The 17,933-nt window shown below is 44.9% G+C and overlaps 1 protein-coding gene across 2 annotated transcripts in view; it reads right to left on the bottom strand.

The window, feature by feature from the left end:
* Positions 1 to 512: 512 nt before the first annotated feature.
* LOC147107453 (TSC22 domain family protein 1-like) overlaps positions 513 to 17,933 on the bottom strand; it is a 249,646-nt gene continuing 232,225 nt past the window's right edge. Inside the window, exons 1-3 of one of the 2 annotated variants that reach the window (XM_086006506.1) lie at positions 7,911 to 8,248; positions 7,205 to 7,256; positions 513 to 2,219 (exon numbers count right to left, since the gene is read on the bottom strand). In XM_086006506.1, coding sequence (XP_085862632.1) covers positions 1,971 to 2,219; positions 7,205 to 7,256; positions 7,911 to 8,035 — 426 coding nt within the window. In that variant the 5' untranslated portion in view covers positions 8,036 to 8,248 and the 3' untranslated portion in view covers positions 513 to 1,970. Of the gene's footprint in view, positions 2,220 to 7,204; positions 7,257 to 7,910; positions 8,249 to 17,933 lie in introns of those variants that run through there. The other variant, XM_086006505.1, reaches the window with a different exon arrangement.

Here is a 17,933-nt window from a genome sequence, read left to right as displayed (position 1 = left end):
TGGCCATGATCCATCTACAGCCAAGAGGGTAGACAAGTGACTTGCTCCCTGACCTTTCTCCAAAGACACTCCATTTGAGTCGCTGGAAGGTGTACAATCTGATTGGAGCACCAGCCCAGGTGATCCCAGGTAGGCTTCCGCACACGGTGCACCCCTGGGATCCGTGGGTCACGACGTTGCGCTAAACTCTGCAGCGTCTGACAGCAATTTTTTGTTTGGGGCCCCGCAACAGGTAAGTGTGCATTTGGTTTGGACGCCGGCGGTGTAATCCTTAATTACGCCGCCGACCGCAAAATCCGGGCCATTGCCTGTAGGGTACTCACCATCATATTTGGTACCTGTAGGTTACTGGCCATCACAATTGTTTAGATTCAGATGCATGGATGGTGGGAAATGCTAAAAATCTGTTGCTGTTAATAACATTTCTTTCAAACAATCTGAACCCACATTATTCTGCAGTTTCCAATGAAAAAAACCACTGTAAAGACACAGACAATTCAATCAACAGTCAATTATTTACCAACATGAGTTTATTGAAAGTTTAGAAGTTGTGCAGTAGTCGAGTATAACTGAATGTGTTACAACTGTTTCAGAACATGCACTAGAACATAAGCAACACTATTACTGTTAATGTGAAATCCATAGCAGAAATCAGCTGCTAACAGAAGTTTTCAGGTCTGGAGTGCTTAATTGTCAAAACACACTGTGGGTGTTACAAATACTGTACTACTGGCGAGTACAATTTTATTGTAGGCATTCAACAGCCAGCTAGAAGCAACAAATATACTCAGGCTGGATGAATCCATTGGTCCTGGATCCTACAGCATCTAACCAGACCATTACAGTATCAATGTTGACAGACCAATGAGCTACTGAACAACAGCGAAGGTCTATGAAGCATCAACGAGAATCAATTCCACTGGAGCCCAAAAGATTCGCATCTCTCAGTACTTCCTTTGACTGAGAGACCACTTCTGTCAGTGCATCTATTATGTAGCATCTGCCGCTGCTTAGTTTAGATAGATACAAGAAATGGGACCAGTGGACCACTTACCTTCTATTATTACCAGTCACGTACCATTAACTTACAAAAAAAATTCTTCCAGCTCTGCTATGTCTTAGGACAGCATAATTGTTCACGAATGCCATTTCTGTTCAACAGCATAAAAAATGTCCAAATGCAATTGGATCAGTGAAACAGCAAGATTTCAATCTGTACAACCTAATAGTTACAGCTCTATATTACACAATACTTACACTACGTACACAATATACATTAGATGAACAACCTTTTGGATTGCCCTAAATCTTTAGTCACATCTAAATTGAAAAATCTACACCTCTCCACCTCCTGGAAAAGCAGTGTAAACATAGCAAACTTATCAATTTAAGGTCCAAGGTGACAGTTCTATAGTTCAAGTTAAATACTGCTCAGCTTTGCCTTCATACTCCCGTTTTTGTCTTCGTAACTCATTTATAAATCAAAGTGGCCTATAGCAGTGTAAAGGAGGGCACGGCCCTCTCAGACTCTCCAGTCAGTATCTGATTGCCTCTGATCCACTTCTTCCTCAACCTTGTCAGGAAGCGGTTATATTAGTACATACACACGCATGCACACACAGACATAGGCGTGCTGAATGAAATAAAACTGTGCATGCTTTTTCACAGCATGAGCAATGATCGGTAACCAGCACTCAGATCTGCATGGCTGCTTTTCTTCTTTCGTGCATACAACCACTCTCTTTGAGAGAACAAGGTTTCATTCCACACCCTCAAAGCAAACTCCTTTAGCCAAAGACAACTGTCTTAACACTGAAGAGAGTTTCTTTCTGAATTTATACAACTCTAGTTCCCATAACCAATTTGGAATTGTTGGTGTGCGATGAAATATTACATGATGATTGATGTGACAGATTTATTTCTCTTCTCTGCAAAGCCTGATGGCCCCAATGGATTGTACAGCCAGGACTTTAAGCTGATGATCCCCCATTAGGTGGTGTAGGTTGAGTAGTTTGTCCTGATTGAGACACTGGCGGGGAACAGCCAGTTGTCTGCAGCTGTGCCTGAAACTGTGCTAACTGCTCAGGGCTAGCCAGAGTCTTCAGCAGGTTGTTTTCCTGTTCCAACTGTGAGTTTCTCTCTACCAGTTCTTTGATCTGTTCCTTAAGGACTTCCACCTCCTCCCTCACTGCATACATCAAGTGACTCTTCACCAAATCCTGCAAAACAATGAACCACATTACAGATAATCATATCTAATGATATTGAACCACATTTTTAAAGCTCGTCTTTCTAATGATTTATTTAAACCTCAAACCCGGCACTAAGCTCATGGTCTACAGGGCAGCAGTGATACCTGCCCTGCTGTATGCCTCAGAGACATGGACCATGTACAGCAGGCACCTCAAAGCACTGGAGAGGTACCACCAACGCTGCCTCTGCAAGATCCTGCAAATCCATTGGCAGGATAGGCGCACCAACGTCAGTGTTCTTGCTCAGGCCAACATCCCCAGCATCGAAGCTCTGACCACGCTCAATCAGCTCCGATGGACGGGTCACATTGTCCGCATGCCCGATACGAGACTCCCAAAACAAGCGCTCTACTCGGAGCTCCGGCACGGCAAAAGCGCCCCAGGTGGGCAGAGGAAATGCTTCAAGGACACCCATAAGCCTCCTTGAAAAATATAACATCCCCACCGACACCTGGGAATCCCTGGCCCAAGACCACACAAAGTGGAGGAGAAGCATCCGGGAAGGCACCGAACTCCGAGTCTCTTCGCCGGGAGCAAGTGGAAGCCAAGCGCAAGCAGCGCACGTCAACCCACCCGCCCCTTCAACCACCATCTGCCCCACCTGTGACAGAGACTGTAGGTCCCACATTGGACTAATCAGTCACATGCGAGCTCATTTTTAATGTGGAAGCAAGTCATCCTCGGTTCCGAGGGACTGCCTAAGAAGTTAAACAAAACCACAGTTTATTCAAGTATTCTGCTGGCCCTTTCCTCCCTCATCCGGTACTTTTCTTTGTCCAGATTTTATTAAATTAATATAATCCCACTGTATAAAAACCACCTCTGTGGGACATCACAAAGTATTATATATTATGTTTTTTCCATGAGGCTATTCCAGTTGTACTGGACCCTCCGTGAAAGACAGCACCAAAGTGAATTTTCTCTTGCTCTGTGCCCCTGCATAATACAGCAGCAGAAAACAACATCTCACCAATTGAATAGCTGCTGTTGCACAGAATGAGGCAAATAAAGGAGAAACAGGTGAGCTTAGGAGGCCCACTGCAAGATTGCACTGCCATGTAAACCAAACTCCTGATGTGAGCCTGTTCCATACTTGCGTTATTTAAAAGTGGGTACAGTCTGATTGCAGGTTTGACCTCGGATATGCAAAACAGCCATGACACTGAAGTGAGCGGCTTCTGCATAGGAAAATATTGCCAGTACAGTCTACATCCTTCATTTAACCAGTGTTGTTGAGGAATTCAAAGTTCTTTCATTAATTTAATGGTTTTCAGTCAATCTCGGATATGATGCAACCTGCCTAAATGAAACCCTGAATATGGAGATTTCAAAGCTTTTTTTTTTTAATTTTAAAATTAGGAAACCACTTGTATTCTTTGGCAACCTGTACTTAGTGCAAAGTATTTTGAAATAAATCCCTGTAAAGCACCTTACACACTACATTAGCCCTGAACTGACATCTTGCTATAGTTTCTCTCCTATCTCCCCATATGCCCTCTCCGAACTCATCTTGTCCACAAGACCCACCTCCTGTTCCCTCGACCCTATTCCCACTAAACTGACCACCCAACTTCCCTTCCCCTGGCCCCCATGTTAGCTGATGTTAATGGGTCCCTCTCCTTCAAATCTGCTGTCATCACCAATGTTACCTCTAATTTTGTTTGGGCCGCGCGACTCATTCAAACTTCCGTGCATGCGTTTTTTTTTGCATTGTGAAGCCGGCTCACCAGCTGCGCGGGACCTCGAGACAGCTGCGCAGCTTAAAGGGAACGTTGATTGTCATCCCGCTCCTCAAAAAACCCAACCTTGACCCCTCTGCCCTTGCAAACTAATGCCCCATCTCCAACCTTCCTTTCCTCTCTGAAGTCCTTGAACGTGTTGTCGCCTCCCAAATCCATGCCCATCTTTCCTGCAACTCCATGTCTGAATCCCTCCAATCAGCTTTCCGCACTTGCCACACCACTGAAACAGCCCTGTCACAAATGACATCCTAAGTGACTGTGACCATGTTAAACTATCCCTCCTCATCCTTCTCGACACATCTGCAGCCTTTGACACGGTTGACCACACCATCCTCCTCCAATGCCTCTCCTCCGCTGTTCAGCTGGGTGGGACTGCAATGGCTTCCCTTCCTGCTCTTGCACCATTATCTCTGGAGTTTCCCAAGGATCTTTCCTTAACCCCCTCCTATTTCTCATCTACATGCTGCCCCTCAGTGACATCATCCGAAAACAAGTCAGGTTCCATATGCATGCCGACGCCACCCAATACTACCTAACCACCACTGCCTTTGATTTGTCAAGCTGCTTGTCCGACATCCATTATTGGATGAGCAGAAATTTACTCCAATTAAATACTGGGAAGACCGAAGCCATTGTCTTTGGTCCCCGCCACAAACTCTGTTCCTTAGCGACCAACTCCATCCCACTCCCTGGCCACTGTCTGAGGCTGAACCAGACCGTTCTCAAACGTGGCATCCTATTGGATCCTGAGCTGAGCTTACGACCCCATATCCGCTCCATCACCAAGTCTGTCTATTTCCACCTCTAACATCGCCCATTTCTGCCCCTGCCTGAGCTCATCTGCTACTGAAACCCTCCTCCATCCCTTTGATACCTTTAGACTCAACTATTCCAACGCTCTCCTGGCTGATTTCCCACCTTGCACCCTCTGTAAACTTGAGCTCATCCAGAACTCCCGTATTCTAACTCACACCAAGTCCCGTTCACCCAACACCCCTTTGCTTGCTGACGTACATTGGCTCCCTGTCCAGCAACGCCTTGATTTAAAATTTTCATTCTCGTTAACAAATCCCTCCATGGCCTTGTCCCTCTATCGCTGTAACCTCCTCCCAGTCCTTCAACTCTCCGAGATCTCTGCCCTCCTCCCATTCTGTCCTCGTGCTAGCTTTTCATCGCACCACCAGGCGTGCCTTCAGCTAAGCTCCGGAATTCCCTCTGCCTCTCCTCCTTTAAGACGCTCATTAAAACCTACCTCTTTGACTAAGCTTTTGGTCATGTGTCCTAATATCTCATGTAGCTTGGTGTCCAATTTTGTTTGCTAACGCTGCTGTGAAGCGCCTTGGGATGTTTTACTACGTTAAAGGTGCTATATAAATGCAAGTTATTGCTGTTGATATACACTAGGTTATTTAACATTACTGGTCAACCAGCTTTTAACACTTTATATATACACAGATCAATACAATTATCACGTGAGCATTACCATAACTTTAAATATACTAAAAGCCCAAGACCCATAGATCACGGCCATTGCCTTTCAATTCATGTATTGCTATGTCAAATGCATGGAATATTTGGGATGGAGGAGGTTAAACATCAGAAATGTGTGAGCTTATTTTATTATGAGTTCCTCCACGGGATATTCGACCCGTTTCCTACTAACTACCGTCTGGTTCCCGCTGCAGAGAGATCTTGACTGATTCTCTTTCCTGACCATAGCCACTATTTCTATTACTTGCATTTAAACAGGCTGGAAGCCGCCACCCAGGGACCGCCTCCCATTTCACTGTGCGCTTTGCCCAGATTCCAACTTCCTGCACCTTCCGCTCCTAACAACTGCTGACGTCACCGAAACCACAGGCTCCGCCACGTCACCGGCAGCCAGCCAATCAGCGCCCGAGTTATTTATAGCCCAGGGTTTAAGGTTCTGAGATCGCCTGGCAACAGCCGGAAGATTCGTGCGAGCTGCTCGAGAGCAACACAGCGCAGCCCCACCGCCGCTACAGCTCTCCCCACAGTGCGGCGGCGGCGGCACAAGCCAGGGTCCCAACATCTCCTCACACACCGAGGTCCCAACAACATCTCCTCACAGGCACACCGAGGTCCCAACAACATCTCACAGACACACCAGGGTCCCAACAACATCTCACAGAGACACCGAGGTCCCAACAACATCTCCTCACAGACACACACCGAGGTCCCAACAACATCTCACAGACACACCCCGTCCCAACAACATCTCACAGAGACACCGAGGTCCCAACAACATCTCCTCACAGACACACACCGAGGTCCCAACAACATCTCACAGACACACCCCGTCCCAACAACATCTCACAGAGACACCGAGGTCCCAACAACATCTCCTCACAGACACACCGAGGTCCCAACAACATCTCCTCACAGACACACCAGGGTCCCAACAACATCTCCTCAGCGAGACCGGGGGGGGGGGGGGGCTAGGGTCCACAGTGAGCCTTTGAGGGGGGGCTGGGGTCCAAGCAGCAAGTCTTAATGGGACAGGCTGGGGTTCAATCAATTTGTACACTCCAAGTCTTAAATGGCAACGGCTAGTATTCAACCCCCACCTAACAGATTATATACAAAGCAAGTCTCACTGGGGCAGGCTAGGATTCAGCACCCAACATATAGCAAATCTTACCATGGAAAGCTCAACACCGCCCCTCCTCCTCATACAGCAAGTATATGAATATAATAAAAGGGCCCACTGAGATGTTGTTTTGGACCCTGGTGTCTCTATGAGGAGATGTTGTTGGGACCCTGGTGTCTCTTTGTAGCTTTGTTTTGTAAGTGGATAAGGATTCACAGCAGTGGGTTAGTGGCCAGGTCAGGATGTACAAGTCTGATTGATGTACACAGAAGTAAAAAGGTGCCCAGGTTCCCATTGCGCATCCATGCAATGATTCCCCAGCATATGAACAATGAGTAAATGCCCCTCTACACAGAGGGCAAGCAGTGGTACACTGTACAGTGGATGTCCAACCTGCATTGTTACACCTGTGATTTCTGAATTATTTCTCTCGCTAGTCCTGCCTCTTTGGCACAGTCCCACTTAAAAAAGTGCCTCCCCTCTCTTTCCTCTCCCCACCCCCCCCCACAGGGCTTTTGAAATCCTCTTAATTGGATTCCCCTCCCTGACATTACTGTACGATCAATACCCCCTTTCTACACAAATTTGACTCGACTTACCATGGCTTGCTCGATTTTGTTGTCTATGGCTACCACACTGGCACCAGAAGAACTGTAAGGGAAGAAACAAAAACAAGATTAAAGCAACAATCCCAATTGAAGCATGAAAACAAAAACAGGCGAATGGAAGACAAATCAAGCAGTCGCTCCTGCCAAGATCTAATGTAGAGTTGTAACCTGATAATAGCCTTATTTTTGTGTTATCTGATGCATTTTTTTTTACCCCTGGGTGCAGCAAACAGCGAGCAGCTTGCAAGCGATACAACACTCAGCATATTTTGCTGCAATAATATCTATATCTTAATCAATGTTTCCATTTTGGTCAATGTGTACAATTGAGCCTTAAACAAAAACGCCGTATCTTCACTTTTTGCTGACTCTGGGGTAGATGCCCCCGCTGTAATGCGGCAAAATAACAAGCCTGTGAGACGACGCCAGCCATTTTTCCCTGCATTGATCTCCGCCAGTATTTCCATCGGCACACATCGAGCAGGAGCTCCCAGGGCCATGCAGACGTTAAACATTCGCTTTCAAATATATATGATCCCCCACAAAGAGCCTTAGACTTCGAAGAAGCTGTCACCGCCTTTAGCCCCGCAGACTGTTGCAATGCAAGTGGCATTTGCTATACTGTACATGTCTACCTCAAATCCACCAACATAACCGACCGTTACGCTGCAATAAAAATGCAACAACCGACATTTACCTACTGTCTAATTTTACGGAGGCGTTTTCTGTTCCAAGCAAAGATGAAAGGAATGAAATCGAGAAATTTCTCAGCTGGTAAACCCCAAGCTCCATCGCCAGTGACTTATAATATTCAGCATTCATGCTATTCCAAAAGGAAATATACTCGAGAAACAGAGCTTTGCTGCCTGTAACTGCCCGGTCGTCGCAAAGGGAGCGATATGGTGATGGTTAGAGATTTGGAATTTGTACTAAATTGTGTGTAAACCTGGAGATCCACCTCCACGGCTCCACAAAGAAGCCCTCTGACGGTAACAAACAGCTCCTTGCCGCTGCTGCTCCACAAAATCCTCCAGCACGCTCATCGACATAATATATGCAAAGAACACCACCAACCGCACCGCAATTGGCTCAGCTGATCCTTATTAGCATAATATATACGAACACAGCCGACAGCCTCAGACGCTCACCGGGCCTCATTTTCATAATTTCCGCACATAAATTGCACCTTTAGGAACGCCCACACAGTGCAATGTCCAAGCACAGGTAGGGCACAGGTTGTATTTACGTTAAGCACTCCCTCTTCTTAATGTCAGAACTCATTTCCATATGCTTATTATATGACGTGAGCATTTATGTAAATATTTCAAACAGAAACCCATCTCTTAAAAAAACAACCTTTGCACTATTTGTCCACTATGTTTTTTTTAATCCCATTTACTAGAGTTGTATTTACTCTAACACCCATACAAGAGGAATGCTGAACTGGTTTTCATATGTCAGTCCTTAGAGAACATTTTAATTTGCTCACTTAATATTTTATTTTTGGTTGATTTCATAGATCTAGGTTGAGAGAAACTGCTGGCTGGTTATGTGAATTTCTGATAACAGCAAAACTGTGTGGAAATAAAACAAACTGCTGCAAAATGTAATGCATTTTGTGGAGCTAGATTTGCACCACAAAGAACATTTATATAATTGGCAAGGTATGCAAGAATAGGCCATTCAACCCATCATCCACTTCACCATTTGGTCAGCCATGCAGCTCCTCTTAACCTCAATTCCCTAATTAGTTCTAATTTTAAGATGAATTCCCTTTTTCTGGATTTCCCTACCAGAGTGAAGAGCCGTTCTCTGCCTACCTTGTCAAATTCCCTTGATGATTGTAAACAACAAAACCAGATCACTCCTAAACCTCCTCATCGCTAGGGAATATAACATACAAGATAATCCAGTCTCTCCGCAAAGCTAAATCCTTTCATCCCCACCGTCCAGCAGGTGAACCACAGTGGACTTTTCCAAAACCAATATATCCTGCCAAAAGGCATCCCGGAGACTTCCACGCAAGTCTGACCATGCTCTATATAATAAACTGTACTTGGAGAACAACTTGCATTTCTATAGCGCTTTTAATGTATAAAAGGTCCCAAGGCATTTTACAGGAGTGTTATCAAATAAATTTTGACACCAAGCCACATAAAGGAGATATTAGAATAGGTGACCAAAAGCTTGGTCAGAGTTTTAACAAGTGTCTTAAAAGGACGAGAAAGTTAGATAGGTGGAGAGGTTTAGGACCTAGACAGCTGAATGTACGGCCAGCAATGGTGAAAATCAGGGATGTGCAATAGGCCAGAATTGGATGAGCACAGAGATATAATGCTTAAACATAATATACATGTCCCAAGGCACTTAGAGGGGGAAGTTGGATGCTGTCTGTAGTAGCGGTGCAACAAGGTGACTCAAGAGGCAGGTCATACAGTCCTCAATATATAACAGCATTAGGACTTCATTGCTAATAGCTCAATTAAAATGATTAACCGGAGTAAGTATGGAAATTGGACCTAAAGGAGTTCACTTCACAAAACAAAAATTCTGGATTCAGATCATTAAAAAAAATAACTGAGCCCTGGCTTAAGATCGAGTTTTCCTGTGGAAGCTTTATTCCTTATACAGATAACCTCTACTTTTTGTCAATCAGAAAAATAAACTCTAGGGTGAAGGAGAGAAAGCTGGTGATTATGAGTCTACAACTACACACGCATGGCTCAAATATGACTTGTGTACCTATCTTTACATAGGGAGATTTTCATTATGTTACTGCCTTACTGTGCAAGTTTTCTGTATATTATTAGGTGTAACATTAATCACTGCCAAATTCAATCACCAGCCCTTATAGTACAGATATACTGCCACCTACAGTTCAGTTTGGGCAATAACATGCATCAAATGTTACATAACTGGTGCTACCAGAATGGACCATTAAATCTGCAAACACTGGTAAAGTCTATTAGCAGCACCACCCCAATTCCATACAACCCATGTCTCACCGTGGATAGTTACAATGAGGTGCAGTGATGCAATTTGGCTTCAGAATTTCATATCTGAATGGTCTTTTCACTCCCAGCAGGAAGAATGGCAGAAATCAATTCTCTGTGCATTCACATCAACAACAACTTGCATTTATATAATGCCTTTAATGTTGCAAAACGTTCCAAGGCGATTAAGAGCATTAACAATAAAAACATTTTTAACACCAAGCCACAGAAAGAGATATCAGAACAGATGACCAAAAGCATGCTCAAAGACGTAGGTTTTAAGAAGCATCTTAAAAGGAGGGGAGAGAGGCAGAGAGATTTAGGGAGGGAATTCCAGAGCTTGGGGCTAACCCTGAAAGCACAGCTGCCAAAGGTGGAGCGATTAAAATCGGGGATGTGCAAGAGGCCAGAATTTAATTCAAATGTCTGCAAGTACAATTAATTAATTAAAAAATTAGAAACTAAAGCAGATGGCAACTGAAAGAGGATGACAGAGGATGTAGTAAGGGGTGGGAATTTGGTCACGTCTGCCATCGGCTTATACTGGTAGCAATTTTAAAAATTAATTCTTGGGACCTGCGTGTCGCGGGCAAGGCCAACATTTATTGTCCATGCCTATTTGCCCCAAGAAGGTGGTGGTGAGCTTTTTTCTTGAACCGCTGCAGTCCGTGTGGTGAAGATGCTCCCACAATGCTGTTAGGAAGGGAGTTGCACGATTTTGACCCAGCGACGATGAAGGTTATTCTTTATAGTGGTTTGATACAACTGAGTGGCTTGCAGCGAAGAGTTGACCATGTCAGGAGTCCTATATAGGGTAAGGATGGCAGGTTTCCTTCCCATTAATGAACCAGTTGAGTTTTTATGACAATCTGACAGCTTCATGGTCACTTTTACTGATAGCATTTTGTTAAATTTAGAGTTTTAAAAAAAAGTTACAATTCTTAAACTGCCATGTTGGGATTTGAACTCATTTTCTCTGGATTAATACTAGCCTAGTAACAACCATTACGCTGCCGTACCACCATTTAGGTGAATCAAATCAACTGGAATATACAACATTTGGAACCTCAAATACAAAATAATCATTGCATTCGTTTCCTATACAAAAATCTGCACATTCATTTTTCTACCAGTCCATAAGAACAGCTATATCAGGAAGATGCAAACAAAGGCTGGGTAATACTTTTCAAAATTTACAATGACGTTTTCCATCAAATGCTGTTTCTATTGCTAAGTTTTTGATTAAAATGCATCAGATGTGCTTGATTTAAATAAAAATACAAACACTGAAAATCTGAAACAAAAGCAGAAAATGCTCAGCCCATTAGTCAGTATCCGAGAGAAAAAGACAGACTAACAGTTCAGGAGAGATTCCCTTATCGGTGCAGCTACAGTTTTCTGTCTTTATCCAAGCTACAGGAGGCTATCATCATTCAACTTTTTATAAACATTTGCAGACAGACATTCAAAATGGCGCCTGACTGTATTCAAAGTACTTGCCCATGAGGCTGTTTAACCCTTAAACCACAATGAAACAAGGATGCAATGTTTTGGACTGAAGATATCTGAGCAGGAACCAAATAACTGCATTTTCTAATAGATATTTTAATCTTGCCCTGAAAAGCATAAAAAACCTTACAGAACACGACAATGGGCTCACCCACTCTGCATATAACACTGGCAGTTTTAAGAGGGATTAGACAGATGTTATATTAAACGATTTTTGAAATGCATATTCAATATAATATAATGTAACCCACCCATTGACCTTCTGATACTAGAACACTCTCACACTGGGGTGATTCGATGATCCACAGCAGCATTTGCAGGGAATTTCCCTCAGGCATCCACTGGAAGCGCTGGATTGCAGAATCACCCCATATATGTCCAAACAGGGCTCACCCTCCCAGCCTGAACTTTTTTTTTATTTAAAAAGACGATATTCTTGTCTCTGCCATGCACCATCTATGATTGAGCTGCTCCTAAACCTCCACCAATGCCATACTGAAATCAATCACTTGGAGTTGGGGTGACTGTGATATCTGCTATGTCAAAGTGATTAACCTATACTCAGTGCTTCCTCAGATGACAGTGTGTGGGAGATGGTAGTCACTAACTGTTCCCACCAATTCCTAGCACTTTCAGCAAGAGTGTGCATGGCTAACTTGTTTGCAACTACTTCACTGGTATCCGTATCATTCCCAAAGGCTGGAGAAGGTCAATGTTGACAGCCTGGCAGTCAATGCATGTCAGCGAGGATAGGGGTGACGGGCGAGTGGGATTTGGTGTGGAATAGGATATGGGCAGCAGAGTTTTGGATGAGCTGAAGTTTATGGAGGGTGGAGGATAGGAGCATGGCCAGATCATTTGGAGTAAATCCAGTCTGGCTGTGACAGAAGCACGGATGAGGGTTTCTGCAGTAGATGGGCTGAAGTAGGGGCAGAAATGGGTGACGTTAGAGGTGAATCAGGCAGTCTTTATAATGAAGTGGATATGGGAGTCGAAGCTCAACTTGAGGTTGAACAGAACATTGAGGTGGCAAACAGTTTTGTCCAGCCTAAGACAGTGACTGGCAAGGGGGACAGAGTCAGTGGGGAGGGGACAACGGCTTTATTCTTCCCACTGTTTAGGGTTTTAGGTGTATTGCCTTCATCAGAACTGAAAACTAAAAGATAAGGAAGCATCTTAGTAAAGTTCAAAAAAAGACAAGAGAGAGGGAGGAAGAGGAAAATATACTTCAATCAGAGAGAGGGAATTGAGTGACTTACAAGCTGCTGAATAGAAAATAGTTACATGATAGAAAAGATCATCTCAGTTATGCAATGGAATGGCAAGTTTTAAAAAAAACCCAAAAGATTGTGCAGTCAAGAAGGAAGGTGTCAGTCAAATGAAATTGGAGAAAATAGAAAACTTAACGCAGTTGGTCTGAGATGGAAACAGAAAATGCTGGTAAAACAGTTGTGAAAAGAGGGGGGGGGGGGGGAAAAAGGCCAACGCCACAGGTACAGGAGCCGCACATCCAATCCCGCCAGCACTGTGATCTGAAAACATCAACCTGCTTCCCCCCCCCCCCCGCACCCCTCCCCTAGAGATTGACAGATGCACCTCACACTGCCAGCATCCCCCTGCTGCTGTAACAAAACTGGCGGGTATAGCTTAGGTCAGAAGTTACTAAAGTCAGTGTTCAGACCAGGGGTCTGCAGCTTACCTAGGAAAAAGAGGAGATACCCTTACTAAAGCTTGCCTCGAGTCTGGTTGTAACAGTGTAGGAGGGCAAAGGTGAAGAGGTCAAAGTAGAAATAGGAGAGGACTCCACAGCTGCGAGCCACAAAGAGGGTACAGTACTGGATCAGAGGGAATACATGTGAATTGCTGTCTCACATGCAATGAGAGTTTGGGACCTTGGGTAATGGTGTTAGAGGAGATAAATAGACAGGTGACAGGAACGAGCAGGGAAAGGATCGCTGGAAATAGGGGCGATAGAACAGTGAACAAGAAAAACAGAGTATTTGGCAGTGGGAAAATGCAGTAACTGGCAGAAACAATGGGAGACAATCTGGTGATTCTACGCGGTGGCGAGGTGTGTGTATTGATGTTACTGTTGGGGGAGAGGGAGAGAGAACAGAGACCCAGGAAATGGGGCGAGTATAGACAAGGGTTCGATCTACCAGTGTCATGGGGAAACCTTGGCTGAAGAAAAAGGAGACCTTTCAGAACCTCTGGTATGGAAATTGGAGTTATCAATGCAAATAAGATGGAGATACCGAGAAAGGAAGTGAGGTGGGAAAAGCATAATTCAGGTAGCTGTGGGAATCTTTAGGCTGGTAATAAATATTTGTGGAAATTGCAAGAGAGAGAGAGAAATCCAGGAAGGAAAGGGAAGAGTCAGAAGTGGGCCCCATAAAGGTGAGGGATGGGTTGAAACTGGAAGCATAGTTAATGAAATGCTCAAGATCAGAATGACAGCAGTAAGGGAACAGTAGCAGTGGTAAAGTCACTGGGCTAGTAATCCAAAGCCTTTCTACCATCTACAAGGCACAAGTAAGGAGTGTGATGGAATGCTCTCCACTTGCCTGGATGTGTGCAGCTCCAACAACACTCAAGAAGCTCGATACCATCCAGGACAAAGCAGCCCGCTTGATTGGCACCCCATCCGCCACCTTAAACATTCACTCCCTCCACCACCGGCGTACCGTGGCTGCAGTGTGTACCATCTACAAGATGCACTGCAGCAACTCGCCAAGGCTGCTTCAGCAGCACCTCCCAAACCTACGACCTCTTCCACCTATAAGGACAAGGGCAGCAGACGCATGGGAACACCACCACCTCCAAGTTCCCCTCAAAATCACACACCATCCTGACTTAGAAGTATATCGCCGATCCTTCATCATCGCTGGGTCAAAATCCTGGAACTGCCTACCTAACAGCACTGTGGGAGTACCTTCACCACACGAACTGCAGCGGTTCAAGGTGGTGGCTCACCACCACCTTCTCAAGGGCAATTAGGGATGGGCAATAATGCTGGCCTTGCCAGCGACACCCACATCCCATAAAACGAATGGGAAAAAAAACAGCACCAACACAGTTATCAACGTAACAGAGGAAGAGATCAGGGTCAAGCCAGAGCAAGATTGGAACAACTGGAGCAAAGTTGGTCTACATATTCTGCAAAAAGACAGACAAAGCTGGGACCCATGCAGGATTCCATAGTGACACCTTTAATCTGGAGTAAGTGAGTCAAGTTAAAATAGAAGTTACTCGCGGTGAGACAAGTTAAGCTAGGTGAAGGATGGGGACTGGTTGGGCAGCTGTTCAACAATAAAATGGAGGTCCTGGAAACTGTTGTGGTGAGGGATGGAGATATAAGGACTGTACTCCCATGTTGAAAAGGAGACAATGGAGGCCAGAGAATATGAAATTGTTAAAGGAGTCCCAGACATAGGTGAGTAGAGAATGTGCAAGGGGGGAAATAGGATCACGATAACAGGAAATAATTTCAGTGCGAGAGAAGGTGGTTGAAACAACTGGTCTTCCTGGACAGTCCAGTTGGTGTACCTCAGTAGGAGGTAGAAATGGGCAGAGCAGGGCTTGGGAACAATAAGGTTTGAGGCTGGGGAGATGGAATCTCCAGAAGAGATGAGCTTGGTAACAGCCTGGGAAATGCTGACATGACATTCAGAAGTGGGGTCATAGTCCAGAGGTCAGATAGTTGCCGTTCACAACCTCAGCCAGGAAGCGGTGATAAAGAGCTGGATTTATCAGAACGGAGAGCTACAAGTGCTCGGAAGATAGATTGGAGTGAGTGAGGGGAATGAAGAAACCAATATCACGGCAGATGTTTGCACTGAAAAGATCAAGAGTACACAAGATGCCAGAGAGGGGGGTTCCAGCTTCGTTCCCCCCTCCTTTCCCCCTCTCTCTTTTTTGCAACCTTACTAAAATGCTGGTTTAGGTTCACTGAAACCTATCTTTTCTCTTTACAGATGCTGACTGACCTGCTGTGTATTTCCAGCCTTTTCTGTTTTCATTTAAAAGTCATTAGTCATTGACAAGTTAAAAAATTGCATCTGGTATAGAGCCATTGGATTTTATTATAGCAGCTTTATACCATCTATATATTTGCAAATGCCTCCAAAGTAAATAAATGCTTTGCAAGAGTAAATAACCATCTTCATTGGCATTTAACAGTTACTGGAAATGTCACTCCACAATTTTTTAAATTTGTTCCTGGGATGTGGGTGTCGCTGGCAAGGCCAGCATTTATTGCCCATCCCTCATTACCTTTGAGAAGGTGGTGGTGAGCCGCCTTCTTGAACCGCTACAGTCTGTGTGGTGAAGGTACTCCCACAGTGCTGTTAGGGAGGGAGTTCCAGGATTTTGACCCAGCGATGATGAAGGAACGGCAATATATTTCCAAGTCAGGATGGTGTGCAACTTGGATGGGGAACTTGCAGGTGATGGTGTTCCCATGTGCCTGTTGCCCTTATCCTTCTAGGTGGTAGAGGTCATGGGTTTGGGAGCTGCTGTGGTGCATTTTGTAGATGGTACACACTGCAAACACGACGTGCCGGTGGTGGAGGGAGTGAGTGTTTAAGGTGGTGGATGGGGTGCCAATCAAGCGGGCTGCTTTGTCCTGGATGGTGTCAAGCTTCTTGTATTGTTGGAGCTGTACTCATCCAGGCAAGTGGAGAGTATTCCATCACACTCCTGACTTGTGCCTTATAGATGGTGGAAAGGCTCTGGGGAGTCAGGAGGTGAGACACTTGCCACAGGATACCCAGCCTCTGATCTCAGTATTTATATGGCTGGTCCAGTTAAGTTTCTGGTCAATGATGACCCCCAGAATGTTGATGGTGGGGAATTCGGTAATGGTAATGCCAGGTTAGACTCTCGCTTGTTGGAGATAGTCATTGCCTAGCACTTGTGTGGTGCGAGTGTTACTTGCCACTTATCAGCCCAAGCCTGAATGTCGTCCAGGTCTTGCTGTATGTGGGCATGGATTGCTTCATTATCTGAAAAGTTGTGAATGAAACTGAACATTGTGCAATCATCAGCGAACATCCCCACTTATTATGACCTTATTATGGAGGGAAGGTCATTGATGAGGCAGCTGAAGATGGTTGCGCCTGGGACACTGCCCTGAGGAACTTCTGCACCGATGTCCTGGGGCCGAGATGATTGACCACCAACAATCACAACCATCTTCCTTTGTGCTAGGTATGACTCCATCCATTGGAGATTTTCCCCGATTCCCACTGACTTCAATTTTACTAGGGCTCCTTAATGCCACACTCTGTCAAATGCTGTGTTGATGTCAAGGGCAGTCACTCTCGCCTCACCTCTGAAATTCAGCTCTTTTGTCCATGTTTGGACCAAGGCTGTAACAAGGTCTGGAGCCGAATGGTCCAGGTGAGGTGGTAACAGTTCCTTGTCCGTTGTCATTAAATTGTTAAAAAAAAAAATAGGGGTCTATATTCAGCACACACGCACAAAAAATCTGAAGGTGTCTCTTACCAGACAGCTCACAGAATCATTTGCCTCGTTAACATAAAGTTGATTTTACACGGACATACATTTAGTTTGGATTCCAGGAGACCAGTGCCCATGAGCTAACTCGCAAAATTTGCACTATTAAATTCAGCCCTCTTCCCAGCACCAGAATTGTAGACACATAGAAGACTGGAGGAGTTCACTGTGATATGCCTACTCCATTGGTGCTCAGTTCACCCGTTTTACATTTCAGGGCAGATTTGGCAACAAAACTAGTTACTGCAATGTTGGATTTATCATCATTCTGCTGGCAGACTTCCCCTGATGTCAGGGAAGATCTACACAATACAGCAATGTCAAAAGCTATTTTATGTTCTCAGCCCAGATTTAAAATGGTGGATGCAGCACAAGTACAAGTACCTTCGCCATCAGAGGCAGCTAGTGAAACTACCTCGTTCGACTGCACCAGCTACTTCACGCTGCAGAGTTATTTACTGAATGCTACATTTAGTTCACAGCCGCAACTTCAACAGCAGCATTGTAGGGCAAATTGAGGGATCTCCATCATGCTGCTCCGGTAGCTCTCCTCGCTGCCTATACGGCCCATCACACTGCCTGGCCCCAGACAACCAACTACTTGATCTTCCCGTAAAGGCCAATCATGCACCTTTCCACCCACTGCACTGGGGAAGGTCCACAATTAAATGAAAGTTACAATTAGGATTTTCAAACAACGA

Source organism: Somniosus microcephalus, chromosome 14, assembly GCF_052327205.1.
Source record: "Somniosus microcephalus isolate GS21.2 chromosome 14, FLI_Smic_1.0, whole genome shotgun sequence".
Classification (NCBI taxonomy): domain Eukaryota; kingdom Metazoa; phylum Chordata; class Chondrichthyes; order Squaliformes; family Somniosidae; genus Somniosus; species Somniosus microcephalus.
Note: the sequence above shows the minus strand (reverse complement) of the source record. Positions and strands in the feature narration are given on the sequence as shown.